The 24,958-nt window shown below is 34.7% G+C and overlaps 1 protein-coding gene across 1 annotated transcript in view; it reads right to left on the bottom strand.

The window, feature by feature from the left end:
• The window catches only part of Ent2 (Equilibrative nucleoside transporter 2), a 58,164-nt gene that overhangs the window by 7,113 nt on the left and 26,093 nt on the right, over positions 1-24,958 (bottom strand). The window contains exons 3-8 of the mRNA XM_085954782.1: positions 11,632-11,742; positions 6,124-6,272; positions 4,575-4,696; positions 3,139-3,284; positions 2,022-2,254; positions 4-169 (exon numbers count right to left, since the gene is read on the bottom strand). Coding sequence (XP_085810908.1) covers positions 4-169; positions 2,022-2,254; positions 3,139-3,284; positions 4,575-4,696; positions 6,124-6,272; positions 11,632-11,742 — 927 coding nt within the window. The remainder of the gene's footprint in view (positions 1-3; positions 170-2,021; positions 2,255-3,138; positions 3,285-4,574; positions 4,697-6,123; positions 6,273-11,631; positions 11,743-24,958) is intronic.

Here is a 24,958-nt window from a genome sequence, read left to right as displayed (position 1 = left end):
CACCGGAGTGCCATGCGGGGAAGATAGTCAATGTGACGAAGAAAATTAGAAAGACATTGAGCAGCTGAGGAAAGGCCTGGCAGAAGATCTTCCAGTAAGGAGGGCGGCCTTTGTGGGTGTTCCTCGCGGCCGCCTTCGCAGCCATCAGCTCATGATAGCGGTAGAACCTCTGTAAATCAGTAGTGAGTCAATTGCAATCTAATATAGCAAACAAAAAATTCCAACCTTTTGACGTTGATTTTTTTAAAAGCTTTTAAAAACTTCTCTGTTTGATCTGTATTGACATGTTCAATACTTTCATTTAGGCACTAGCACTAAGCAAAACTAGCAAAAGGCTGGCAATACTAATAAAACATGCTGTACAATAGCCAACGGGTCCACAATTGATACTTTCATCATTTGTAGTCAGATTGTTGTAGCGGTCTGTCAATTATTGAGAAACTACTACACATTAACCTTAAATTATGTGGAGTCCATGAAGAGTGCACTAGCACTGCATTAACCCTTTGATTAGTGAGTTAAATATTTAGCATATACATCTCGGGAGTGAGTTAATTTTGAAGATTTTTTTGGGTTAATTTATAAGTTTTTAGAATATTTTTTTATTATGTACCTACTATTACTATTTTTATTACAAAATACATTATAGCAGTGCTTCCCAACCAGTGTAGCAACAGCACAGTATAGTAAAGGCAAGGTCAGTTGTTCTCAACATTTTTTAAAAATATATATTTTTATAAAACTATATTACTACTTGGATAGTAAATTATAGTCAAATAAATTCAGTGGTTCCCAACATTTCATAAAAAGTTTTTTTTCTAAATAATTTTACCTCAGACTTTCCTCGAATGATTATTATTACACCTTTTAATAAATAATAATAAATTAATTTTTTTATAATTCTAATTTTGGTTGGATAGTAAAATATTATAAAATAAAATCAGTGGTTCTCAAGATTTTATAAAAAGATATTTTTTTCTAAATTCACCTCATATATTTTGTTCCAGCGATTATTATTCTACTATAATTTATTATTTCGATTATATAGTACACTATAGCAAACCAGCGGTTCCCATTTTTTTTTGTACTTATAAGAATTTTTTTTTTTTTTCAAATGATTAGATAATATTATTATACTACTATATCTAGTGATACTAATTAAAGGGTTAAATGATCATTTTTCTGTTGTCTATCTACTCAACTTGTTTGTATATTGCCTTTTTATTTAAAAATTAATGATAAATAATTGTATTTTTTTTGTTGTATAAAATATGAAACAGACTAATATTTTATTATTATTATTCTGTTTGCTCTGTTTTATTACTGTTGGATTTTATATATTTTCTTTCAGAGGTGCATATGCACAGTTTATGTAAATAAATAACCTATGTATAAATAATAAATACAAATAATGATAAGAAACTTGATTGACAAGATAAATAAATACCTTACCACACAATACAATCCAAAGATTAAAACTATTATCAAATTTAATAAAAATAATTATGTACTATCAAAGTAACTATTAGTAACATTAAATCTGACAGGGAACATTAATCCTCTAATTGTATTAATTTATCTGCATCTTAGTCTACATCCTTTCTTTAGAAGTACATATGTGGACACCACATGGCACCTCCTCCGTATATCCGTCCGCAATATCCGTCGCTTCGGTTGTAGTCGTCTTCTTAGATAATTCCGGTTATGCTGATATCCTCTAGCTACATTATCATCATCCACATTTAGTGGCTGTCAACAGGCTGATTATAGTCAGGTTGCAGCAGTACAAAACTTTGAATTTCAATCGTAGTGCTAATTATTTCTCAAACTTCGAATGCAATATGGTAAACTATTGAAAAAAAAATGGTAATATGTTAATTTATTTGAACAAAATATTCAATAGAAAAACTTCATTTACGAACTTGCGAACAGGTTACCCCTACAACATAGCATTTGAAGATAACCAATAACTAGCACAATTCAGTGCCTTTATGTAAATTATTACAACGAATAGTACATACATTGAGTGGCAGAGCGAAGTAAGTATCAAAGCACGCCAGCAGAACGAAGAGTGCGCTGAGGAAATAATAGACGGCCGAAGTCCGAGGATTGTCAGTGAGCAAGGCGCCCACGGCGGAAGCAATGGCGGCCAGCGCCCCTGAGATGTTGGAACCCAATACCACCGCTCCTGTGTACTTGGGAGGCAGGCGAGCTGCCACTCCGTAAACAGAATTTTGGAAGATTCCATTGAATGCTGCAAAATGTGAACATTGGCAGTAAATAAATAATACTGATATTTGCGTTCATATAAACAGAGATTAGCATACTGAACTCATTCCATGAGTTCGAATTCTGCTGTTGGGTAAATTCATATATAGTTTTGCAAAATAACATAAAAATGGCTATAAATAGATGATGGAAATCAATATTGTTCTTGATTTCTAATTCGTAATAACTTCTTGCCGGCAACTTCAAGATCAGATTCAATAAAAAATTATGGGTCAAATGCTTTGAATCCTTTTGCAGGACATTATAAATATTACATTATATTTGAAGGAGATAGGATACAATTGAGTGGAGAATGACATTTATGGGAATCACCTATAATCTAGTTTAAAAAGACTGATTCTCTGATTTACTGTTGCATTTTATATATTTTCTTTCAAAGGTGCATGCGCCATTTACAAATAAATAATTTAAATAACATCACGTCACATGAGCTCACATGTCAGAAGATTCAATAATAAGACAACCTACATACACATTGTCCCAGTCTGATAACATTTTAGATATAAAGTAAAACAACATTGCACACTTTTTGACCATGGCGTGATCGTAATGTGTTTCTAATATAATGGTGTTTTCTGATTATAATATTTTTTTTATCGAAAATTATTTCGTTAAATACCATGAGGTAAAAAAAAATCGTAAATACGTAATATCAAATGCCAGATCACATACATATCTAAATTTTAGTTAACAATTTATGCTGAGAATTCCTATGTTGCATTGACTTGATTCCATTATTTATTAACAAAGTTTAAACTTATTCTCAAAACTAAAAGAGGTTGACTTTTTTATTCCGGGGCCTTCATTACTTAGAAGATAATAATATATGTGTTGACGAGTGTTACTCACCATTCAATAAAACAACAGTGAGCATAGTGAGCCAGAAGAATCCACCCGGCCACTTAGAAGTATTCACCATCGCCAATATCACGGTAAACACAAACAGAAGCACCTCCATTGATATAGAAAGAACTATTCTTTTTGTTAGACTGCCTCTGAAAAATGACAGAATTGATTTTAAATTGTATGTTTTGTTCCACTTATATAAATATATTGTAAATACCCGAGTACGTAATGATTTCGCTGTAAAACAATACTGTCTTCTTTCAAAGTACCTATTTAAAATAAATTAGCAAAATAAACAAAAAAAATCTTTGCAAGATCTGTACTATCTCTATCTGTAACAGATAGTACTACAGTAAACTCTCAATTATTATTCAAGAGTAACTGGTTTGTGGATTTTTTTAAATGTGATTAATATTTTAATATTTTAAAATAGGCAAAAATAATGTATTTTCTAAATTTCCAATTAATTTTAAAACGTAACCCGAATCCTGAATACAAATTTGGTTGTCCGAATGTTTGTAAAAATAATTTACAGTGGCAGCGATAAAAAATATATATAAAATAGAGAATTTATAGAATGGTTACAGAAAAATATTCTACAAGTTGAGTGTCAATACACCCAGTGACCCGGTGGGTAGAACAGCTGCCTCTAAACTGTGAATCATCGGTTTACACCTGAGGCCAAAAAATGCATCTTATTCTTTTAACACATGTTCAAACGATTCGGCAAATTATGAACAACCGATTCCTCGCAAAAAATAGTCTGTAACCACGACTCTGAGGATGTCCATGCCCCCCGTAAGTCCAGTGTGTAGGGCGGTGGACTTTCACCTGGAGGTTCCGGGTTCGATTCCCGGTGAGTCTGGGTGTTTATGATTGTTTCACTTATATTACTAACTACACTGCTATTGTGTTAAAATTAAAATATATAAATATGCTCTGATTAGGAGCAAACATGGATGTTAGCATTAATTTACAATTTGCTCTCTTCTGAATGTGACACCTGACTTTATACATCTGACTAATTATATAAAATAATAGTCTACATTAAAAATATGTGAAAATTAATTGTGAAACGCTGCTCTAGTGCGTGTAAAAGATCATAAAATTTACATACTTATAGAATATTTATTTTTGACTGACAAAACAAAATGTAAAGTAGTACTACAACTGGACATAGTTATGCAGAAAGTAGTCAGTCCACAAAAAATAAAAAAATGAGATATGATATAGATCAGATGCAAGGTTTTCTCTACGTTCTGCTGAAAATAGCCAAGCCGCAAAAAAAATATTCTTGGAATAAAATACTATTTACAATTTTACATACATTTTTAATATCATGTTGTTGCTAAAGTGCCATTATCTCAGCTCAACATTATTGTGGACTGGCTAACCTGGCTAGACATGGCTAAAAAGAGAATTGTAATTTGATGACTTACTTGATTTCAATAAAAATATTCAACCAGTTGAGTAGTAAATTAGGTACTTGTGAACAGAGTCCTAAATAGGCAAGGAAATTATCTGCATACACATGATGAGCCCCCGTATATTCATCACTAAGCTGAAAATGAGAAATAATAAAGCATAAAAAACTGCACACGTTGAAACATAGTACTTGATTTTAGGAATTATTCACAGTTCTACATTTTTAATTTTCAGAAAAATTATGAATCCATTTGACATGAACTTCAATTGCATCATGTGTAGTAAGCAATGATTAATCTGTTGTCTGTTAAAAGAATATGACGTGAAATACAAAAAAAAAGCGAAATGCGACGTCATGTATCATGATTGTCACATGGGTTTATAATGAAAAAAAAAATTGTATCGGATCTGTAATAAAATGTCGTTCAATTGCGAATATGTATTTGTATTAGGTTAGTTTCGTGAATGGTGATCCATTAAACAACACCTTTAATGATCTTGTCGGGTATTGGCCATCCATGTGTGATGACTGCTTTCTCAAGGACGGATACTTAGAACCTTGTAGTATTATGCCGGGTTCACACTGGCAACATGTCGCCGGCAACCTCGTTAAATTTTACGATAATTATCATACTTATCGTAAAATTTAACGAGGTTGCCGGCGATATGTTGCCAGTGTGGACCCGGCATTAGGCTCGTGAAATGTTGTCAGTTTGATGTTTACTTTCATAAAAAAGTCTCCTGACTTTCATGATTTTATTCTTTTTCTTTTCACCATGTCCGATCCCAATAGGATCATATGGGCCTCCACAGAGTGGAGGTTTGTATTAACAGATTTTATTTTTACGAGAAATGGATGTCAGCCACTTGCTCAACCTATTAGGTCCATACTCTGACTCATACACAAATTGAAAAACAATTTGTGTACTTGCCAGACCCAGGATTCGAACCTGGGACCCTCGACACTATAGACCGGCCCTTAAGCCACGCGGCCATCGTGGGTTTTATTACTTATACAATAATAATACAAAACCAAAATAATATTCTAGTAAATAGAATTACTTGACCAAATGCAATCTCCGATAGTTGGCAATGATATTTTCGAGGTAGAAAATATGAGGGAAAACTGTTGGTGTAGCCACCAGTCACCAATAAATATTTTCTAGTTTACCCACTTATAGTTATTAACACAATGCTTACGGGCCCTTTTAATTAATTTTGTAATTAACGTGTTAATTTGCATTTGAAAAGTAATTAGCAAAAACACAATTTTGTGCGGCCCATAAGCTATGGGTTAACATTACCAAACATCATATTTTATAAACCGATAAAAAACAAGCATCAAAACAATTGAATTGGTATTCGAATAGTTAGTTGCATGTAATAGTTATTTAAGTTTAGATGACTGCTCGTGACGATTGGCATGAGTGGTCAAGTCTGTCTGTACAGAGTATTAGGTTGAGCGCCACGCATACATGCTTCCGGTGATACACTGAAGTACACATCCAATGTTCAGTAGGAAGAATGTAAAGAAATAAATTAAAAAGAAATGAACATATGTACCTTATAAGAAACGAAATATTCTTTAGCGGTGATGAACATATTCCACGCTGTGAGAGTACCGATTCCGTGCAGCACCATTGTGAGGTACACCAGATTGCTCTTGTCTGAAGGAGGGTCGACTTCTAAAGCCGCTGTTTCCATGGTCACTCCTGAAACAAAATTAAATAACAAAGTTAGTTTCGGCTTACAAACCTAGCATGAAAAATAAAAACAATGATAATTACTTAGAATATCTTCAAATATTAACAGAGTAGCACCACTATCTGACTGTACTGATCAAGAGAAATGAGAAGAATAATAATGATCAGTGTATCCCATGGTTGCCATCTGAATTATAGTACACATTCTTTGGTTGAAAATGTATAGGTTTTTTGTTTCTCACAAAAAAAATAACAGGGCATTCAAGAAATTCCGAAATTAAAAAATTATAATATTTCGCACCAAATACTTTTGACCATTTTTAATACATTGGACGCTAAAGACACGCCCAGTGCGTAAGATTAGGTGGCCATTCGATATAATTAGCATGCTATTTAAATATGGTAATTAAAAAGTAATTATCCAGTCAGCAGTCAATGTGTTGGTGTAGAAATTCTCAATAGATTTTCACATTCACAAACCCAATTTTTGGTACCTATTCCTAAATAATGTTAGAAACCCCTACGAAAAAAAAAATAAAAAAGTTTTTTTTCTTCATAAAAATGTTATTCGTCTTTGCGAAACAAATAATATGTAGGTAGAAAGGATTTTCCTCACCACCTGCGAATTGAATTTTTTCCCATTTAGTATTAATTTGTTCGTCTTGTAGAACTGTGAAAAAATTTAAAAGTGTAACTTTGTTACCACTCTAGGTAATATAATTATAAGTAGGTGAAATTCAATAAATTCTATATTGTTATTACCTTTAGAATGTACCGTAATTACCTGTATTTCTGGAGTCACGCTGATATCATGAACACCCGGCTTTTAATTAAGATTGATAATATTTGGCCCAAAAACCTTCAAATTCAGACTTTTTCTTAATTATCTCGATATTTCTGTAACGTTTTAAGCTGGTTTTGGCGTATAAACAATCAAGGCATGAACAAATGAACATTGTATAAAAACTGTTCACAAACATTTTACGCGAACATTCAAAATCTTCTTTTACAAATATCCATTTTTTGTATTTCGCCATAGATGGAAAACATTGTTCACATACAGATATTCATGGGCCCCTTCGACGAATATGAAAAGAAATTGGGTAATTCCCCAGACCAAAATACTCAGTTTCTCGCTGTATCTACTTATATTTCACATTGCCAAAAACATCATACTTAACATTATAGCGCCTGTACACGTGCATGGATTTACTGGTTAGCAATCGTGTGTATTTTAAACTATCGTGACAATAACTGTTTATACATAAAAGTCCTGACTGTCTCTCCAATCTTATTCTTAAAGAGTGAGCGAAACACACTGTTTTTCAACCACTTGACAAGTAGTGAAAATCGGTTAACCCCAAAATTCGTTCATAGTTAGTTTTTTTTCCTGGCAGGTTCGCCACTATCGTTCTACTGCGCAGGCGCAGATCAAAAAATTCTCGACTATTACATGAAAATTCAGAAGCCGAACTTTTTTGATTCATCCATGCAATCTTGCAACTGCAGGTTAATTAATACATATTTACACGTACATTTTCTTGTTATGGCCGCGATAATACGTACTGTCAGCAGTAAATCCATGTACGTGTAAACCGGGTATAACATATTATATTATTTCTAATTATTATATGAATTGAAATGATACACTCATCAACTAAATCTTCTGCATTATTACAGTACATACATGACGATGTAACCAATGTGCAAAAAGTTTCAGGTAGGTACTGGCATTATAATGTAAGAAAAGTAGGTACCATTTCTGGCTATGGGTAAGAAAGTTATAATGTTTATGTCATAAATATGACTGAGCATTTAAATTATTGATCACCAAAATTATAGAACAAATACTATAATTATAGTACGATTGGCAACATTCCGAATACACTGTATTGTAATTTTCTAATATTGGAAATGAATAAAGAGCTATCCAGTCCTTGTAGGCAAGCCACATTGTTCTCATGAAAAGAATAAAAGTTGTGTGTTTTATTAGTGGCAGGTCATGTCACATGTCTGATATTTTAATGTGACTGCAAAGATCAATAAATTACATAAGTATTGCCGTTCACATGAAATTTGACTCGAAAATCATAACTCAAACTTCAGTCATGCATTGGCAAAAGGGGGCAAGTGAAAAGGCATAAAAGTATATGATTTTTTTCTCTAATATAATTTGGTAAATCTATGTAATTGCCTATTTTTAATTATATATTATCAAACCTTATATTTCTTTAAACATAATATTGTTGTCTCTTGTAATCAAAAAGATACTGCTGAGATCATCCTACCGCATAAAAAAATATTTATTTTTACACAATCTAAAATAAGCTGCTTTATAAAAGTAACAATATGCTACAAAACAAAAGAAATTTATATTATTTAGTTAGTGTGTATCAGAGGTTAGTACATGGCACTTCTGATTGATCGGACGCGATTTCAAATCTCATTGGCTGGATAAAATTCATGTTTTATTTGGACCCAAAGGGTGTTTTATTGAATGGATAGCAACCAATTCTCTTAAAAAGAAACATCAAGATCCCTCGACACTGTGTATATAGGTGCCTCCTGGCGAGAGGAAGGAGGTTGACTGCTCTGTTGCCCGATGACATTCTTAGGAAATCCCTTTGGTAGGTGAGTGGTGTGTATCAGCAGTAACTGGGATCTTTTTATCCAACACAATATTTATGATTATGAAAAAAACATTCTTAAAATCAATTGACCCTCCCACCGGACTGTGCAAGTGGTGATCAGCAAGAGCATGTAAAGACTTCTCCACTCCACTATTAATTAATAATTATATGTAATAAATTCCTTTGTACCAAAATATTGGCTATGCCTTTTTTCCCAGGAGATAACTTTCATAATGTGGAAAAACCATACATTCATCCAGGCATAGCAGGGCATGTCAACTTTTACAAAATGATGGTTGTGATATTATTGGAAATTTTATTTCTCGTCTTGCAACGTTTAACTTTTTTTTAAATTTAGCCAATGAAACCAATTTTTCTTTATTTTCTTGGTTCAGTTGGAGTTTTCACTTTCTACATTGTATGAATTTATTTGTTTCATAGTATCAAGATAGTGTAGTAAAACTTCTTTTTTTGAATTTCTTGTGAAGATTAGATCTTTTTTGTTTCTTTTGATAAATGTTGTAAGTTTAATCTACATTTCAGAGAATTATCAGTAAATTCATTGTTACAATAAAAAAAAATATAGTGCCCAAATGTTTTCTATGATGACACCCTCTGCCATTTAAGTAATAAAAATTGGATCATTCTGGGCAATGATATCATAGGGGATTTTTTGTTTTGTTTCTAAAGTACATTTTGTGGTCATCATTTTAAAGGCTAAAAAAGACATTAAAATAGTCCATGACAGTCATATAATAAATTATCATTGATTTTGGTAATCCTATTAAACACAAAACGGCTGTAACTTGTCACTTTACACCAGTGATTCCTACCCATGTACTGTGGAACCTTGAAATGCCACAGGCTTATGCTGATTTTGCAAAATATTACATGGGTCCCTCCAACCAGCGGGTCTATTCTATACACAAGGCGACTATTGACTGCTAAAGTGATAGTATTTATTACATATTTGTATTGAGGTATTATAATTGTTACAATAAGTTAGCCATCTAAACAGTCAAAACTGTCTATCTCGATCTAAATTTTATCACAGTCAAGAGAGGTGCTGTTAAAATATAGCACTTATTGCAACAATTACAACCAACTTATTGTAATTGTTACAATATGTGCTAATACTTTCATACAAACCTACTGTAGTTAGCCGTCGTATTTATCACTTTATCACTTTAGCAGTCGATAAGTATAGAATAGACCCACAGAAGAGGTTAGAAGAATAGTTCCTTTGTAAGGAATTGTTTTCAAATCCAGTTTTCACCAATATATTGAATAAAATGAAACATATTATTTATTTTACTGATGGAAAGACAAACACTCAGATATGTATGTTATAATATTAATATAATTAAAGAAAACAAAAAATTAGGAATAGTGAAAAAAATTATTTAAGCCGTATTTTGATGTGTGATACATTAATTATTGTGGAATTGGAGAAGAGAAAGGAATCAATTTAATGGTTTGCAGCTATTTATATCATCTTACATGTAAAATTGATGATGCAAGGAAATATGAGTACCTACCCGAGTTACCTACTCAGAATATATTAATATCATCCATTTACCTAATATACATATAATAAATTATGAAATCCAGTTTTTCTCACCATTTATATATAGGTAAGTGATAGGCAGTGTATTTTTGTTTAAAAAAACTATGGGGGGTCCAATTGGTGCTATGGATACGGCCCAAGAATGGTTAAACCCTCAACTGGTCTTCAAACATTAATATTAAAGCTGAAAAACTCTGATAAGAGGAATTTGAAAGCGAACTGAATAGCTATGTCTACATTTGATTACTTCATCTTCCACTTCACATGAACTTTTCTGGTTTTAACACAGAGTAGTTTTGCGTACGCTTTTAAGTGGAAAGCGTGTTACGCACTGTGCAAACTGTTTAAACTTGTACGCCAAATAGTTTTCAATTTTTCACGGGAAGCAGTGTTGTCATATTTTTATAATGCTGATTTTAATACCAAGATGTAAAAAATATAGTATTTTGAAAAAACTGTAGTACTTACACAGAACATTTTATGCTTATGAATCCTTCAAAATTATAGTATTTTTTGTTTATTTGGCGTAAAATTATGGTATAGTATACTATTATGCATTTTTCGCGGTATCATTCGATTGGCAACACCGAGATGATGTTGAAAAGTTGTCCATTGGTGATGAAACTACGTGCGCCAGCACTTTTATCATGAAAAACGGCCATATTGAAACCGGTTTGAGGCAGGCAATGCGCAGGCTACGCATGCACTGTGATACGTTCATCTAGCGAAGGAAAAATGTTTGAATGTAGACAGGGCTAATGAGAATCTAAAAGTGAAGATTACTTGTCACAGTGATTCCCTTGAAATGTAATTTCAGCAGTACATCTCTGAACAATACTGCACTGGTAAGAAACCCTTTTGCTTCTCTGAATATAGCCAGCATTCCCAATGAAGGAGTAATTCTTGGATCCATGTTAAATTCTATTCGTCTCCACATAACTTTGTGAGAGGGATTTTTAACATTGAACTGCAAATTTTGATGCTGCTTCACCAGCTACAAGTACAATAGTCCATATTATAATTATTATAACTTGTTTTTTATGTGTTTTCTTCATCCAGATAAATATGTGTCTATGTAAATCTGGCAGGGAGGTCTCAGGTTACTTGGCAATGTAAAGGTTGGGGAGCCATGGTCTATTAGATTAGAGATGTTGAAAAATATTAGATTCACCTTTAAGGTTGAGTTGATCATTGGGAAGGTTGCTTTCTTCCCATGCCGGTGTCAACCGTACTGGCTCCGATGCTAGGAAAGGTGTCTTTTCGGGCAACATGTCGCTGCCACCTAGAAAAAAAGAAATAATAACATCATTATCGGTTGTGTAAAATTAATAACAGAAAATGATTTTAAAAATCCCACAATAACTTTGCACAATGCAAGCATGAAACACAGCTGGTTTTAATTGAGAGATTGTTTAGTATGCCAGTTTGTGTGTTAATGGCAAATATGCAAAAACAATTATATGAAGGTAAAACAAAGCTATCATCACATTAGTTATCACATGGAAGTATGACACAAACAATATTTATTCCATATTTAATTGAATGTATGAGGAATCTAATAATAACCAATAATTGCACATTTCGATATTAGTAGGAAATTACATTTTTGTGTGTTAGTTTCTTTTTTCTATCATATTTTATTTTTAAACTAGTGACATGACCCGGCTCACGGCTAGCTCAATAATGCTACCGGGCCGTCACTGAGGAGACTAGTGATGAACTAGGAGAGGTGGATCTCCTTTGTAGTATCACAACTTTTGAATTCCCGAATAAAACTCTCAGCTGGTGTGGTGCCGAATTTATTCAAGTACTAGAGTTCACGGTCACACAATAAGGTTAACTGTCATTGTTCCCGTAATTAAATCTCATTAAAGTATCAGCAAACTATTTATTTGTTCACTATAGGATCTCTGTGAAATCTTCCACAAGTTCCCAAAAAGTCACACCTAATTCAGAGAATGTATACGTAAATATTCTTTGAATATTTTTATTTCACAAAATATTTTTTTTTTGTAAGAAAAATTATAATTTATTCTTCGGTCACATAGTATCGGGTTTATAAAAGAATAAAATTTATTTTATTGTTGTTTATAACGTTTATTTATGTTCACAGTATGTTTACAAATATTTATTTGTGTTTACAAACTTGTTTACAAAAGGTTTGTTAATGTTTACAAATTTATTTACTAAAATTTATTTTTATGTTTACAAATTTATTTACTAAAATTTGTTTTTATAATTATGTTTACTTAATAAAGTTTCAAAAGTTTATTTTAAAATTCCGAAATGATTTGTAAAATTTATTATTATAATCTGAATTTATTAATTTGTTTTTATAAAACAAATCCGATCACGTAATTTATCCCGATTACGTCACCTCGTACGATGCGTAATGAAAAAGTGATTACTCCGCGAGCTCGTCACTACCGGCAGATACGAGTTATTCGCGTTACTTTTTGCCCGTCGATGGGGACTTACTGTATGTAAAATTCACGAAAACTACTGAGAACCATGTCTCATATCCGCGGTAGGACTGCTGCTTTGTTGAAGATCGCTGGTGAAGAGTGTAGAAACTAATGATTTTACGGGAAAAGTGGTCGCCTTTTATACCCTTCGGATAGAGGTTTAACAGGAAACAGTCCGTAAGGGATAGCAGATCTATATCTTTCTCTCACGGGATGAATTTACGTATATCTCCCGTTCCTGGCAACTTTCTAATAGAGATATCTTCTAATTTAGTCGGGTTAAATTTACTCTACTTTATTTTCGCAAAATTAAGACTTAATAGGGGTGTTTTAAGCACCCTCTAGAACATGTCCCTTAAATGCGCAGTTGGGATGACGTAAGCAAAATAGTTGATTTTATATGATTTTTCGTGTTCAAACGAAGGGGAAAGTTTCTAGCTTTCCAACGAGGTATCGGAATAAGTATTCGGGTACTAAATAAGGGAATGGCAGTCTTTAAATTTAAAATGTCAAAATGAAAGGTTGACACCCACGTACTAGTCCTTTCCACCACTCTTGGCCTTTTTAGGCCAATAGAATTTTACTAAGTTTTAATAAAACTGTTTGGAGCCGCAGAAACTTTCTCATTCGATATTTACTTTTCGGACGAATATTATTACGAGAAAATACTATAATATTATACTTAACATTTCAACTTAAATATATAAATGCTTAATCCTAACAAGATATTATACACAAGTAGTTACTAACTTATTTAATCTTGCATAGTGACTTTTATATAGTAATATGGACGTAACCTTGAATCTATTTTTACCTCGCGAGCCAGTACAGCTGGGCCGTAAATTCTAGTCGGACAGAATTCAGTTAAAGTTCAAGGTCACACGCCAATTTGTATTTTTAGTCGCAGTATTTGATTCTTTTATTACTTAGGATGCGATTAAGATTTATTATTGTTTATGGGTAGAAACCCATCTATACCAGAATCTTAAGTTTTTCCAATTGTTACTTTTACAATATTCATTATAGTCAGCAAGTTATAGCATTAACAAAATCTATAATTATAATTACGCGTCTATAAGTATAGGTACGCGTTTACAATATTTTTATAACGGTAGTTAGCTTCTACCTTGTATTGATAAAATTAGTATAAAAATTCTTTATTCACAATTATACAGTATATAAATTTATAAATATTCAATTTTCTTTTTCAATTTTCATACATTTCCATTATTGCTATAAAAGTTATTGAAGCATGTACTTGCTAAATTTTACGTAAACAATCTCTTCCATAACTTATTTTCTAAGTTTAATGGAGATTTCCCGGAAATTTATATTAAAAAATACATCGCGCTAATATTTTACGACGTGACATTTCGAGGTCTGTGGTCACAGCGTTCCAATTACACTGGAGCACTCTTGATTTTCGGAGGCGAAGATTTTTTACGTAAAATTTTATTACATTTACAAAGAAAAGGTTAACAACATACATTTTACTTCCTAATACTAAACGATTACGCTAGTGGTTACCTGTTCATGGTCTTTTTGAAGATTTCATTCTTGATTCTTCCATAGTTTAGAACCATGGGACTTATATATCCTGTCTGAACCGTGTCGTGAGGTTGTCGCAAGGCTATTGAGAAGTAGAATTGACTACAAGGCTAGATTTGTATAGTTATGTCGTTAAACCATACTCTGCCCCAAACACTAACTGAAGGTCGGCGTTTTTGTTCGTGTCAAATGCCCACCCTTAATAAAGACATAACTGTATATGTCTAGTCTCAATTCACCATTGCAACACCTCAGGACACCGTAAAAATGCAAAGCGATAAAGCAACAGTAAAGCATATTCAAAATAAAATACACAAAATCTGCGCATGCACACAAAGTTTTTCTTTTACTTTTTGTAATTAATATTCGCCCAGATTCAGGTCTTAAAATTTTAATTAATAAAAGAAAATTATACATTGTAATAATTCTGAAGTTAAAAATTTTATTTTTGAGGACGGTGAGTGCTGTATGGGACGACTACTGCTTTTCCTGCCGAGGGACAACCGCAAGGAAGAGGGCTCACGGAGACGCTCCCTTTACGACCCATGGACAGAAGTAGATTTCGACTTCCCGTCGCGAACCACGTTCCCGCTTACTAGAAATTACGGCATAGTACCATGATATGCCAGGGAGACTCCCCTGACAATACCTTTAATATTAAATCACATAGGGTCATTTAAACCTATTTAATCTAACGCCCAATACTCCTAGCTATATATTACATTCTACAGAATTCGAAATCAATCCCAATCAAGAGACTTATTTCTCGCAGCTCCGAATACCAATAAGGACTTAGCGTGAAAGTTACGAACTTCCCCACGCCTAAATTAGCAACGCTCTCTTCATTTCGCAGCTCCGAATACTAATAAGGACTTAGCGTGAAAGTTACGAACTTCCCCACGCCTAGATTAGCAACACGTCTTCATTTCGCAGCTCCGAATACTAATAAGGACTTAGCGTGAAAGTTACGAACTTCCCCACGCCTAGATTAGCAACACGTTTTTCGTCTTGCCCTTCTCGAAGACTTATCGCTCGCTCCGATAAAAGACTTACTTCTTTATCGCTCCTCTCGAAGTCTTATTGCTTGCTCCGATAAAGGCTCATTTCTCGCTTCGATCAGAGACTTATTTCTTTATCGCTCCTCACGAAGTCTTGTCGTTTGCTTCGATAATAGACTTATTTCTTTATCGCTCCTCTCGAAGACTTGTTGTTTGCTTCGATAATAGACTTATTTCTTTATCGCTCCTCTCGAAGACTTGTTTGTTTCGCAGCTCCGAATACTAATAAGGACTTAGCGTGAAAGTCACGGACTTCCCCACGCCTTAATTAGCAACACTTTCTTCGTTTCGCTCTCCCCGAAGACTTATTTCTTTTTCGCTTCGAGAAAAGACTTGGCATACAGGCGATGGCGGTAGCGATCGCTTTGAGCGACGCTTACCTGATCGGCCTATACGCTGATACTGACGTTTGGGGGGCGCATTCCGGATGGGGGCGTCTCGTAAGACTGCGTCCAACGCATCCCGCCACTCGCCAAAGGTAGTACCTTGATCTTTGCTCCCGGGCGTCGGGAGGTCGGTCCGCCCTCCCAATCGTCCCATCCTCCTAAATTCTCTCTTGGGGGGCGCTATCTTGATGGGGGCGTCCCGTAGGACTGCGTCCAACGCATCCAGCCTCTCGCCAAGGGTCATCTCTTCATTTGATATTGTCGAGTCAACAATTCTTTCCACTCCAGCTTCTCCACCGCTAAGTTCGGAATCTGTTCCTGAACTCGCCAGTAGTTCTTCCCGCGCACATTCCTGCGCATCCATACGACGTTCTGACAGGGCGTGCACTCCCTCGTCTCTGTCGTTGGTAGCTTTGGAAAGCGGCGTAGGTGATACCACCGGGTCGTCTGCTCTTTCATTAGCCAGATTCTCCTCAAACTATTTCGCACCGCAGCTCCGAATACTAGCAAAGGACTTAGCGTGGAAGCCATGCGCTTCCCCATGCCTTAACTAGCAACACTCTCTCCGCCATTAATTTAAAATATATCACACTTATCACTGATATGTATATCACGCCTATCATAATCATGTATATCAATTTAACACTAGTATTCAAAGCACTCTTATTACTAACATTTTTATCAAGTTTAATATTTAAATCTTTATGAGGTAAACTATTTTTATTACGCACAATTGCAGTAGTTGGCAATTTCTCTTCACCCGGCGCATCCAACGTACTACCTACAATTGTCCACGTACTTCTGACTACGCTATTTGGACGGTCTGCAGTCGTTATAGATGGTAGTGTCTTTCGACACGCCGCAAAATTCTGCCCCCGACTACACCTGTCCCTAGGATCTAAAATATTTACAGAACCGAGAAAATCCGTAGAAATTTTGCTTTGTTGGTTATGGGCAGCCGTAGCTGAGTCCCATAACTCTTGTTCTCCGTTATTGAGTATATCACCGCCCTTGAGACGATGATCATACACAACAACTCTTTCGTCACTATATCTAGCTTTATCTATGTACATTAAGTTCATATTTCTTAATTCAAACTTAACATTATCAAAATTAATCTTATTAAGCTTAAGTAACTTATCTTTAACATTCTTAATACTAAAGGACTTACATTTACTTGATTTTTGTTTAAGATAACGATTATAGTCATCTAATGCTATGAGCTCTTCTTCATTAAGTTTATTTCGCCTTAATTTACCGAAGGTATTAATGTTTTGTAGTCGACGATTAGTTCGACTTTTCCTAATAATATTCTTAACGTCAGCCTCGTGGGGTCTGTTCGCTAATTTAAAAGGTAAGTCCCTTCCTAAAGTTTTGTTGCTCGATTGCAACGACGGTCGACTATCTAAACTACATACATCGCTATTAATATCAAGTAAACTGCCAGCTTCGGCTTTAGTATAACTAGTACTATTAATATTTTTACACAAATGGTTAGCGGAAGCACAATAATTCGTTAAATTATTTGTTACAAGAGATCTGTCGTCAGTATCGACGAGACTACAGTTACTTACGTTTGCCGATGTTCTCAGCACACCAAGAGCGCCACTGCTTACACCTTCGCCGCATCCACTGCTAGCTGTCTTTAACTGCTTATCTTGATAACCTTCTTCCTTGCCGCCAACATTTATTTCATAACTCCCTAATTCTAATTTATCTAAAAACTTTTTATATTCTATTTCGCCGCCGGTAAAAGGATTAAAATTTTCTACTATTTTAATAGCAGAATTCTTAATATCGTGTTTGCGATATTTCTCCGGTCTTACGCTATTATCCTTTACAAGAGGACCTGTACAAAGATTAACTTGGTTACTGGGGCCAGCTTCGACCTCACAGTGAACCTTAGGGTTAAATGATTTCACCGGAAGGGTGTCCTTCAGTTCACTTTCACAGTTAACCCTATTCGCCAGAAGAGCGTCTATGTCACTAGCTAGAACTCGGCTGAACGGCGTTCGAGGAACGTTCGTGTCACCTTCTTGAGTCTTCTCTTCGGCGGTCCGCCAGTGTTCGTCGTCTTGGAGCCATCGACGATCAACCCGGTCCGCGAGCCGTCTTCATGGCTCCTTTCTGGTCTGCTGAGCTGCTTGCCTGTCTGGGCAATCCTTATTTTCATGGAAGCCAGGACAATGTTGACAACGCCTTTGTCTGGCACCGCCTCGCTCTTCAATGCGAGGACGTGGGCGGTACGCAGGTCTTTCCAAATCGTTTTGCTGGTCTGATTGCCGTGGTGGCCTTTTATCAACAGCCTCCGTGGTCTTATCAGATTTCATGTTAGTCTCTTGTACCGAACGCGGCTTCTCGCGCCAAGTATTTTGCTGAGCGGGCCTCTTTTCATTGTTCGCCTTGACGGCATTTGCTGGAGATGGCACGGAAGCCAATGCCGATTTCAATGGTCGAAGTGTATGAGCTACTTCAAGCAGCTCGTCCATCGTTTTCCATTTCTCTTGATTAACCCTTATCTGATCGCTCACAGTGAGTAGGTCATAAAAGGTTGAAGCCAGGGTTTCCGACTTCATCTCCGGAAGGAGTACCTCGGCTAATTCCATCTTCTTCAGGAGGAAACCATAAGCTCCCTCTTGAGGTCCTTGCTCTTTATGTTCGAGCTCCGTTCGTTGAGCACGACGTCTTGAAGGCGATTCGAAGTGCTCTTTCAGGTCGTTACTAAACGACCGCCAACTGTCCGATGTGTCAATATTCTTGGCCCAAGTCTTGGCCTCTCCTCTGAGCTGACGTATAGCCAACTCTGTCCAATTCTCAGCTGGGTACTTCACAGCTTCGCAATATTCTTTGCAGCGTCGGAGAAAAAGCTCAACGCTCTGCTTTGGGCTACCCTCATAGGTGGAATGGAGTTCCGGCTTAACATGGCACGGGGTACATACAGCTGGTTCTGGTGGTGCCATTTTTTGTTTGGGAGCCGACGTGCTTACTTGCAAAAATGAATCCTCTTCGGGGAATACTTGCGCGTTTTGCAAGCCTTCTTCCAATATAAAGTCTTCTTCTACACTCGGACCCGGAACAGGGTTCGGCATAATTTCTTCGAATTCCTCCGTCCCCTGGAGTTGGAAGAAGCGGACCTTCGACCGTAAATTCATATAAAAATTCAGCTATCGATTGCGCCAATTTTCAGCTTCCTACGACCACCCGTTCGTCCGCAATCGACGTTTAAAGTTTTTGGAGGGCATGCGCTGCTTGTCGCTGATAACCCTGAAGGCTTGCAACTCCTGTTACAAGCGTCCAATCTTCTCCGTTTAAAATCTTATATTGTAATAGGTACAGGCCTTCATGTACCTATACCCATGACGTCACGGTAATTATGATAATTATCAAGATTTTAATATACAAAGTAGTATAAATTTATTTTTTTCAAATTTTTTTTTCTTTGTCTGGGTTCTTGTACCTATACTTGTATGGTACTCATTTTTAATTTAGAATAAAGCTTAAAAATTCACACGAAATTTTTATTGTGCATTTTATTCTTAATTCTATTATTTCTGTTACGGTGAGTAACACAATTTATTTTTATACTTTCTTTATGGTTTAAAAGGGTCAGAGAGATCCTTTGGATAGTCTCATCGACATACTTTTGCTTAATGTCGGTATCTGACTCTAATAAATTACCAAAAGTATTTATTTTATTTATTCTTTCCTTTTCCAAGTATATCAAGAAAAGTATTCTATATATAGTTGTCTTTACGTATATATTCTTCTCCAAATTATATTTTTCAAAAGTATTCATCACTGGTTCCTCGTTAATGCGAGTTACACTTTATTTCATTGTACTCACATTTATAAAGTTGAGGTAGATCGCTCTTGTAGCTCCGGTATAAGGTTCTTAAAACCTCTCAGGTAACCACAATTGATTGATACACTTCACAATATATTGTTTTTAAAATCTTTTAGTAGATCTTAGTTGTAGGATCGTTCAGGTTTTCGCAACCTGAAGATGCCGCACGCATTTGGGCGCCATAATGACATGACCCGGCTCACGGCTAGCTCAATAATGCTACCGGGCCGTCACTGAGGAGACTAGTGATGAACTAGGAGAGGTGGATCTCCTTTGTAGTATCACAACTTTTGAATTCCCGAATAAAACTCTCAGCTGGTGTGGTGCCGAATTTATTCAGGTACTAGAGTTCACGGTCACACAATAAGGTTAACTGTCATTGTTCCCGTAATTAAATCTCATTAAAGTATCAGCAAACTATTTATTTGTTCACTATAGGATCTCTGTGAAATCTTCCACAAGTTCCCAAAAAGTCACACCTAATTCAGAGAATGTATACGTAAATATTCTTTGAATATTTTTATTTCACAAAATATTTTTTTTTTGTAAGAAAAATTATAATTTATTCTTCGGTCACATAGTATCGGGTTTATAAAAGAATAAAATTTATTTTATTGTTGTTTATAACGTTTATTTATGTTCACAGTATGTTTACAAATATTTATTTGTGTTTACAAACTTGTTTACAAAAGGTTTGTTAATGTTTACAAATTTATTTACTAAAATTTATTTTTATGTTTACAAATTTATTTACTAAAATTTGTTTTTATAATTATGTTTACTTAATAAAGTTTCAAAAGTTTATTTTAAAATTCCGAAATGATTTGTAAAATTTATTATTATAATCTGAATTTATTAATTTGTTTTTATAAAACAAATCCGATCACGTAATTTATCCCGATTACGTCACCTCGTACGATGCGTAATGAAAAAGTGATTACTCCGCGAGCTCGTCACTACCGGCAGATACGAGTTATTCGCGTTACTTTTTGCCCGTCGATGGGGACTTACTGTATGTAAAATTCACGAAAACTACTGAGAACCATGTCTCATATCCGCGGTAGGACTGCTGCTTTGTTGAAGATCGCTGGTGAAGAGTGTAGAAACTAATGATTTTACGGGAAAAGTGGTCGCCTTTTATACCCTTCGGATAGAGGTTTAACAGGAAACAGTCCGTAAGGGATAGCAGATCTATATCTTTCTCTCACGGGATGAATTTACGTATATCTCCCGTTCCTGGCAACTTTCTAATAGAGATATCTTCTAATTTAGTCGGGTTAAATTTACTCTACTTTATTTTCGCAAAATTAAGACTTAATAGGGGTGTTTTAAGCATCCTCTAGAACATGTCCCTTAAATGCGCAGTTGGGATGACGTAAGCAAAATAGTTGATTTTATATGATTTTTCGTGTTCAAACGAAGGGGAAAGTTTCTAGCTTTCCAACGAGGTATCGGAATAAGTATTCGGGTACTAAATAAGGGAATGGCAGTCTTTAAATTTAAAATGTCAAAATGAAAGGTTGACACCCACGTACTAGTCCTTTCCACCACTCTTGGCCTTTTTAGGCCAATAGAATTTTACTAAGTTTTAATAAAACTGTTTGGAGCCGCAGAAACTTTCTCATTCGATATTTACTTTTCGGACGAATATTATTACGAGAAAATACTATAATATTATACTTAACATTTCAACTTAAATATATAAATGCTTAATCCTAACAAGATATTATACACAAGTAGTTACTAACTTATTTAATCTTGCATAGTGACTTTTATATAGTAATATGGACGTAACCTTGAATCTATTTTTACCTCGCGAGCCAGTACAGCTGGGCCGTAAATTCTAGTCGGACAGAATTCAGTTAAAGTTCAAGGTCACACGCCAATTTGTATTTTTAGTCGCAGTATTTGATTCTTTTATTACTTAGGATGCGATTAAGATTTATTATTGTTTATGGGTAGAAACCCATCTATACCAGAATCTTAAGTTTTTCCAATTGTTACTTTTACAATATTCATTATAGTCAGCAAGTTATAGCATTAACAAAATCTATAATTATAATTACGCGTCTATAAGTATAGGTACGCGTTTACAATATTTTTATAACGGTAGTTAGCTTCTACCTTGTATTGATAAAATTAGTATAAAAATTCTTTATTCACAATTATACAGTATATAAATTTATAAATATTCAATTTTCTTTTTCAATTTTCATACATTTCCATTATTGCTATAAAAGTTATTGAAGCATGTACTTGCTAAATTTTACGTAAACAATCTCTTCCATAACTTATTTTCTAAGTTTAATGGAGATTTCCCGGAAATTTATATTAAAAAATACATCGCGCTAATATTTTACGACGTGACATTTCGAGGTCTGTGGTCACAGCGTTCCAATTACACTGGAGCACTCTTGATTTTCGGAGGCGAAGATTTTTTACGTAAAATTTTATTACATTTACAAAGAAAAGGTTAACAACATACATTTTACTTCCTAATACTAAACGATTACGCTAGTGGTTACCTGTTCATGGTCTTTTTGAAGATTTCATTCTTGATTCTTCCATAGTTTAGAACCATGGGACTTATATATCCTGTCTGAACCGTGTCGTGAGGTTGTCGCAAGGCTATTGAGAAGTAGAATTGACTACAAGGCTAGATTTGTATAGTTATGTCGTTAAACCATACTCTGCCCCAAACACTAACTGAAGGTCGGCGTTTTTGTTCGTGTCACTAGAACGATATGCATAAGTATTTCTATTAGCTTATTAACCATTATTTCTATCACTTGAAATAATCGGTTTCTGTAAATCGTTAGATTTTGAAACAATTTTTTTGTATGATTTTGGGGTGTTTCAGAAGTTATAGACGTGAAATTGCACATATAATAGACATGGGTTTTTGTCATTAGATGCCTCATATAATTTCCCTTTGAATGATGTGACATCTGTAACATGAGTGGGTCGATCCATAAGCGAAGCAGTGATTGGCTGATATTATGAACTGGGCGTATCCATTTTATAATAATGTTTGCAGCAGACGTTGCAGCGGAAAGCACAGGGTCAGGGGAAAAACCGACGCTGCAACGTGATATTTCCAGCAAGAGCTCACTACATCTGTTTTATATTTAATCTATGGCAGAATGATTAAATATTTGTTTTTGCAAAATGCACATTTTAACTAGAGCAGCAGCCATGAAAAATTCGTTAAATTTGTACATACCAGATTAACTTACGAACCTACATTACAAAGCATTACTTTTACAAGGAATGGATGCTAATCATTCGCCCAACCCATTGGTCCGATGCGCTGAATCTTTTACACAATGATAAACTACATTTATTATAATTTTTACCAAACGTAGGAATCAATCCTGCAACCAAGGGTTCATAGACGGGACCCTTGGCACTATTATATCATGGATCACAGTGAAAAAGATTCTTAGCAAAAAAATCTATATGATATTAATGTTGATTCATATCTATCTAAGAAGTGAAGGCTCGATGAACATGAGGTTAATGCTTATGACGTTTTTTGCAACCATAACACACAAAAATCAATCCTCTTCCTCCCTAGAAAAACTTATGAATTAACACCCAGACTCGTCACTGTATTTAGGTCAATACGGTAAGATGTTTAATTAACTTTCTGTTGGGTCCAAATAGACATTGAAAAACAGCATGTGAATTTGTTTGATGCATAACCGCTAGGCTATTGTGAACGATTTTCTATTACCCATCGCTTACCACATCCAATAAGCACTCTTCGCCACTGATAAGTAGGCAGTTACATTATTGTTTATTAAATTATTTTATTTTAGTTTATTAAACAGAATCTCTAATTTATTGCAAGAAACCATTAACCACAAAGATAGAGGAAAAATACACAAAGCTAAGATAAAATATACCCATATCAGTAAAATAATGATAACGTTTTGCAGAATATTTTTGTTCTTCGACAGCTTTGCCCACCATTATTTAATTAAATCCACCAAAATTAATAATTACACCCCCAGCTGAAACAATAGTGTTAGGACTGTTTTAGGCCCATGAGTTAAAATAATTTTAAGTCATGGGTTAATATAATTATTATACGCCATTGTACCCACTAAAAATTGTTTCAATATTCAATCAACAGATGTCATAAGAAGGCCTAACGTAGGTAAGGAATAACCATGGAAAAAGATAAAATAATATAATGGATGTAAAGAGTGTTTATAATGCAATGAAATGAAGCGAAGTTTCGAAAATAATTGTTTGAATTTTTTTTTAACTATTAATAATTATTAAGTCAAACGAGAATAATACTATATCCCAGTTTATAAGTTGTTTAAGATCACTCCAAGTAAAACGCATTTATAGGCAGAACGTAATAACGTATTCAATTTACCAAACCTTATAGCATCTGTACACATGCATGGATTTACTTGCACCAAGTGTGTATTTTAAACTATCGCAATAATAACTGTTTACACGTAATAGTGTTGACTGTCTCACCAATCTCATTCTTCAAGAGAAAGCGAGACGCGGTGTTGTCATTGTATGGTACTATTTGACAGGTCGTGAAAATCAGTTAACCCCAAAATGAGTCTCTGTGCGGTGTAGTTTGTTTTTTTACCAGCAGATTCGCTACTATCGTTCCACAGTCCAATTGTCACGTGAAAATTCAGAAGCTTCTGAAATTTTTAATACATGCATGCAATCTTGCAATATTCACGATATGTGTTTACGCATGCATTTTTTTGTTATGGCCACGATAATATGTACTGTCAGCAGTAAATCCGTGCATGCGTAAACGGGGTATTATGTCGCATTCTCACATGGCGATTTTTTTCATTAAACTGTCTTTTGAATGTTGAACAATAAATTGAAAGGAATGTTCCCACGTATCGATTTTTAAATTGAACCGATAGTCGTAATCGAGATGGTTTCGAGTGAAACAAACAAGTTTGATGTGCTGATGTGAGTTGTAATCACATTGGATACTCCAGCTAGGCAGCTTGCTAGGCAAGCATTTGACTCCAATGACAATTCACTATTAAATCGACAAAAGTAGAAAGTATGTAGGTACCTCGACTTCATATAATTCAATTTATAAATTGATTAACTTTGTTGAAATATGGTTCTCACTTATCAATTATTGACCTTTAACTTTTATTCAACATACAGTTAAATGAAAAATCACCAAGTGAGAAAG

The sequence above is a fragment of the Rhyacophila brunnea genome, unplaced genomic scaffold (assembly GCF_057557595.1).
Source record: "Rhyacophila brunnea isolate RB1 unplaced genomic scaffold, BYU_Rbru_1.0 scaffold_4, whole genome shotgun sequence".
NCBI classification, from domain to species: domain Eukaryota; kingdom Metazoa; phylum Arthropoda; class Insecta; order Trichoptera; family Rhyacophilidae; genus Rhyacophila; species Rhyacophila brunnea.
Note: the sequence above shows the minus strand (reverse complement) of the source record. Positions and strands in the feature narration are given on the sequence as shown.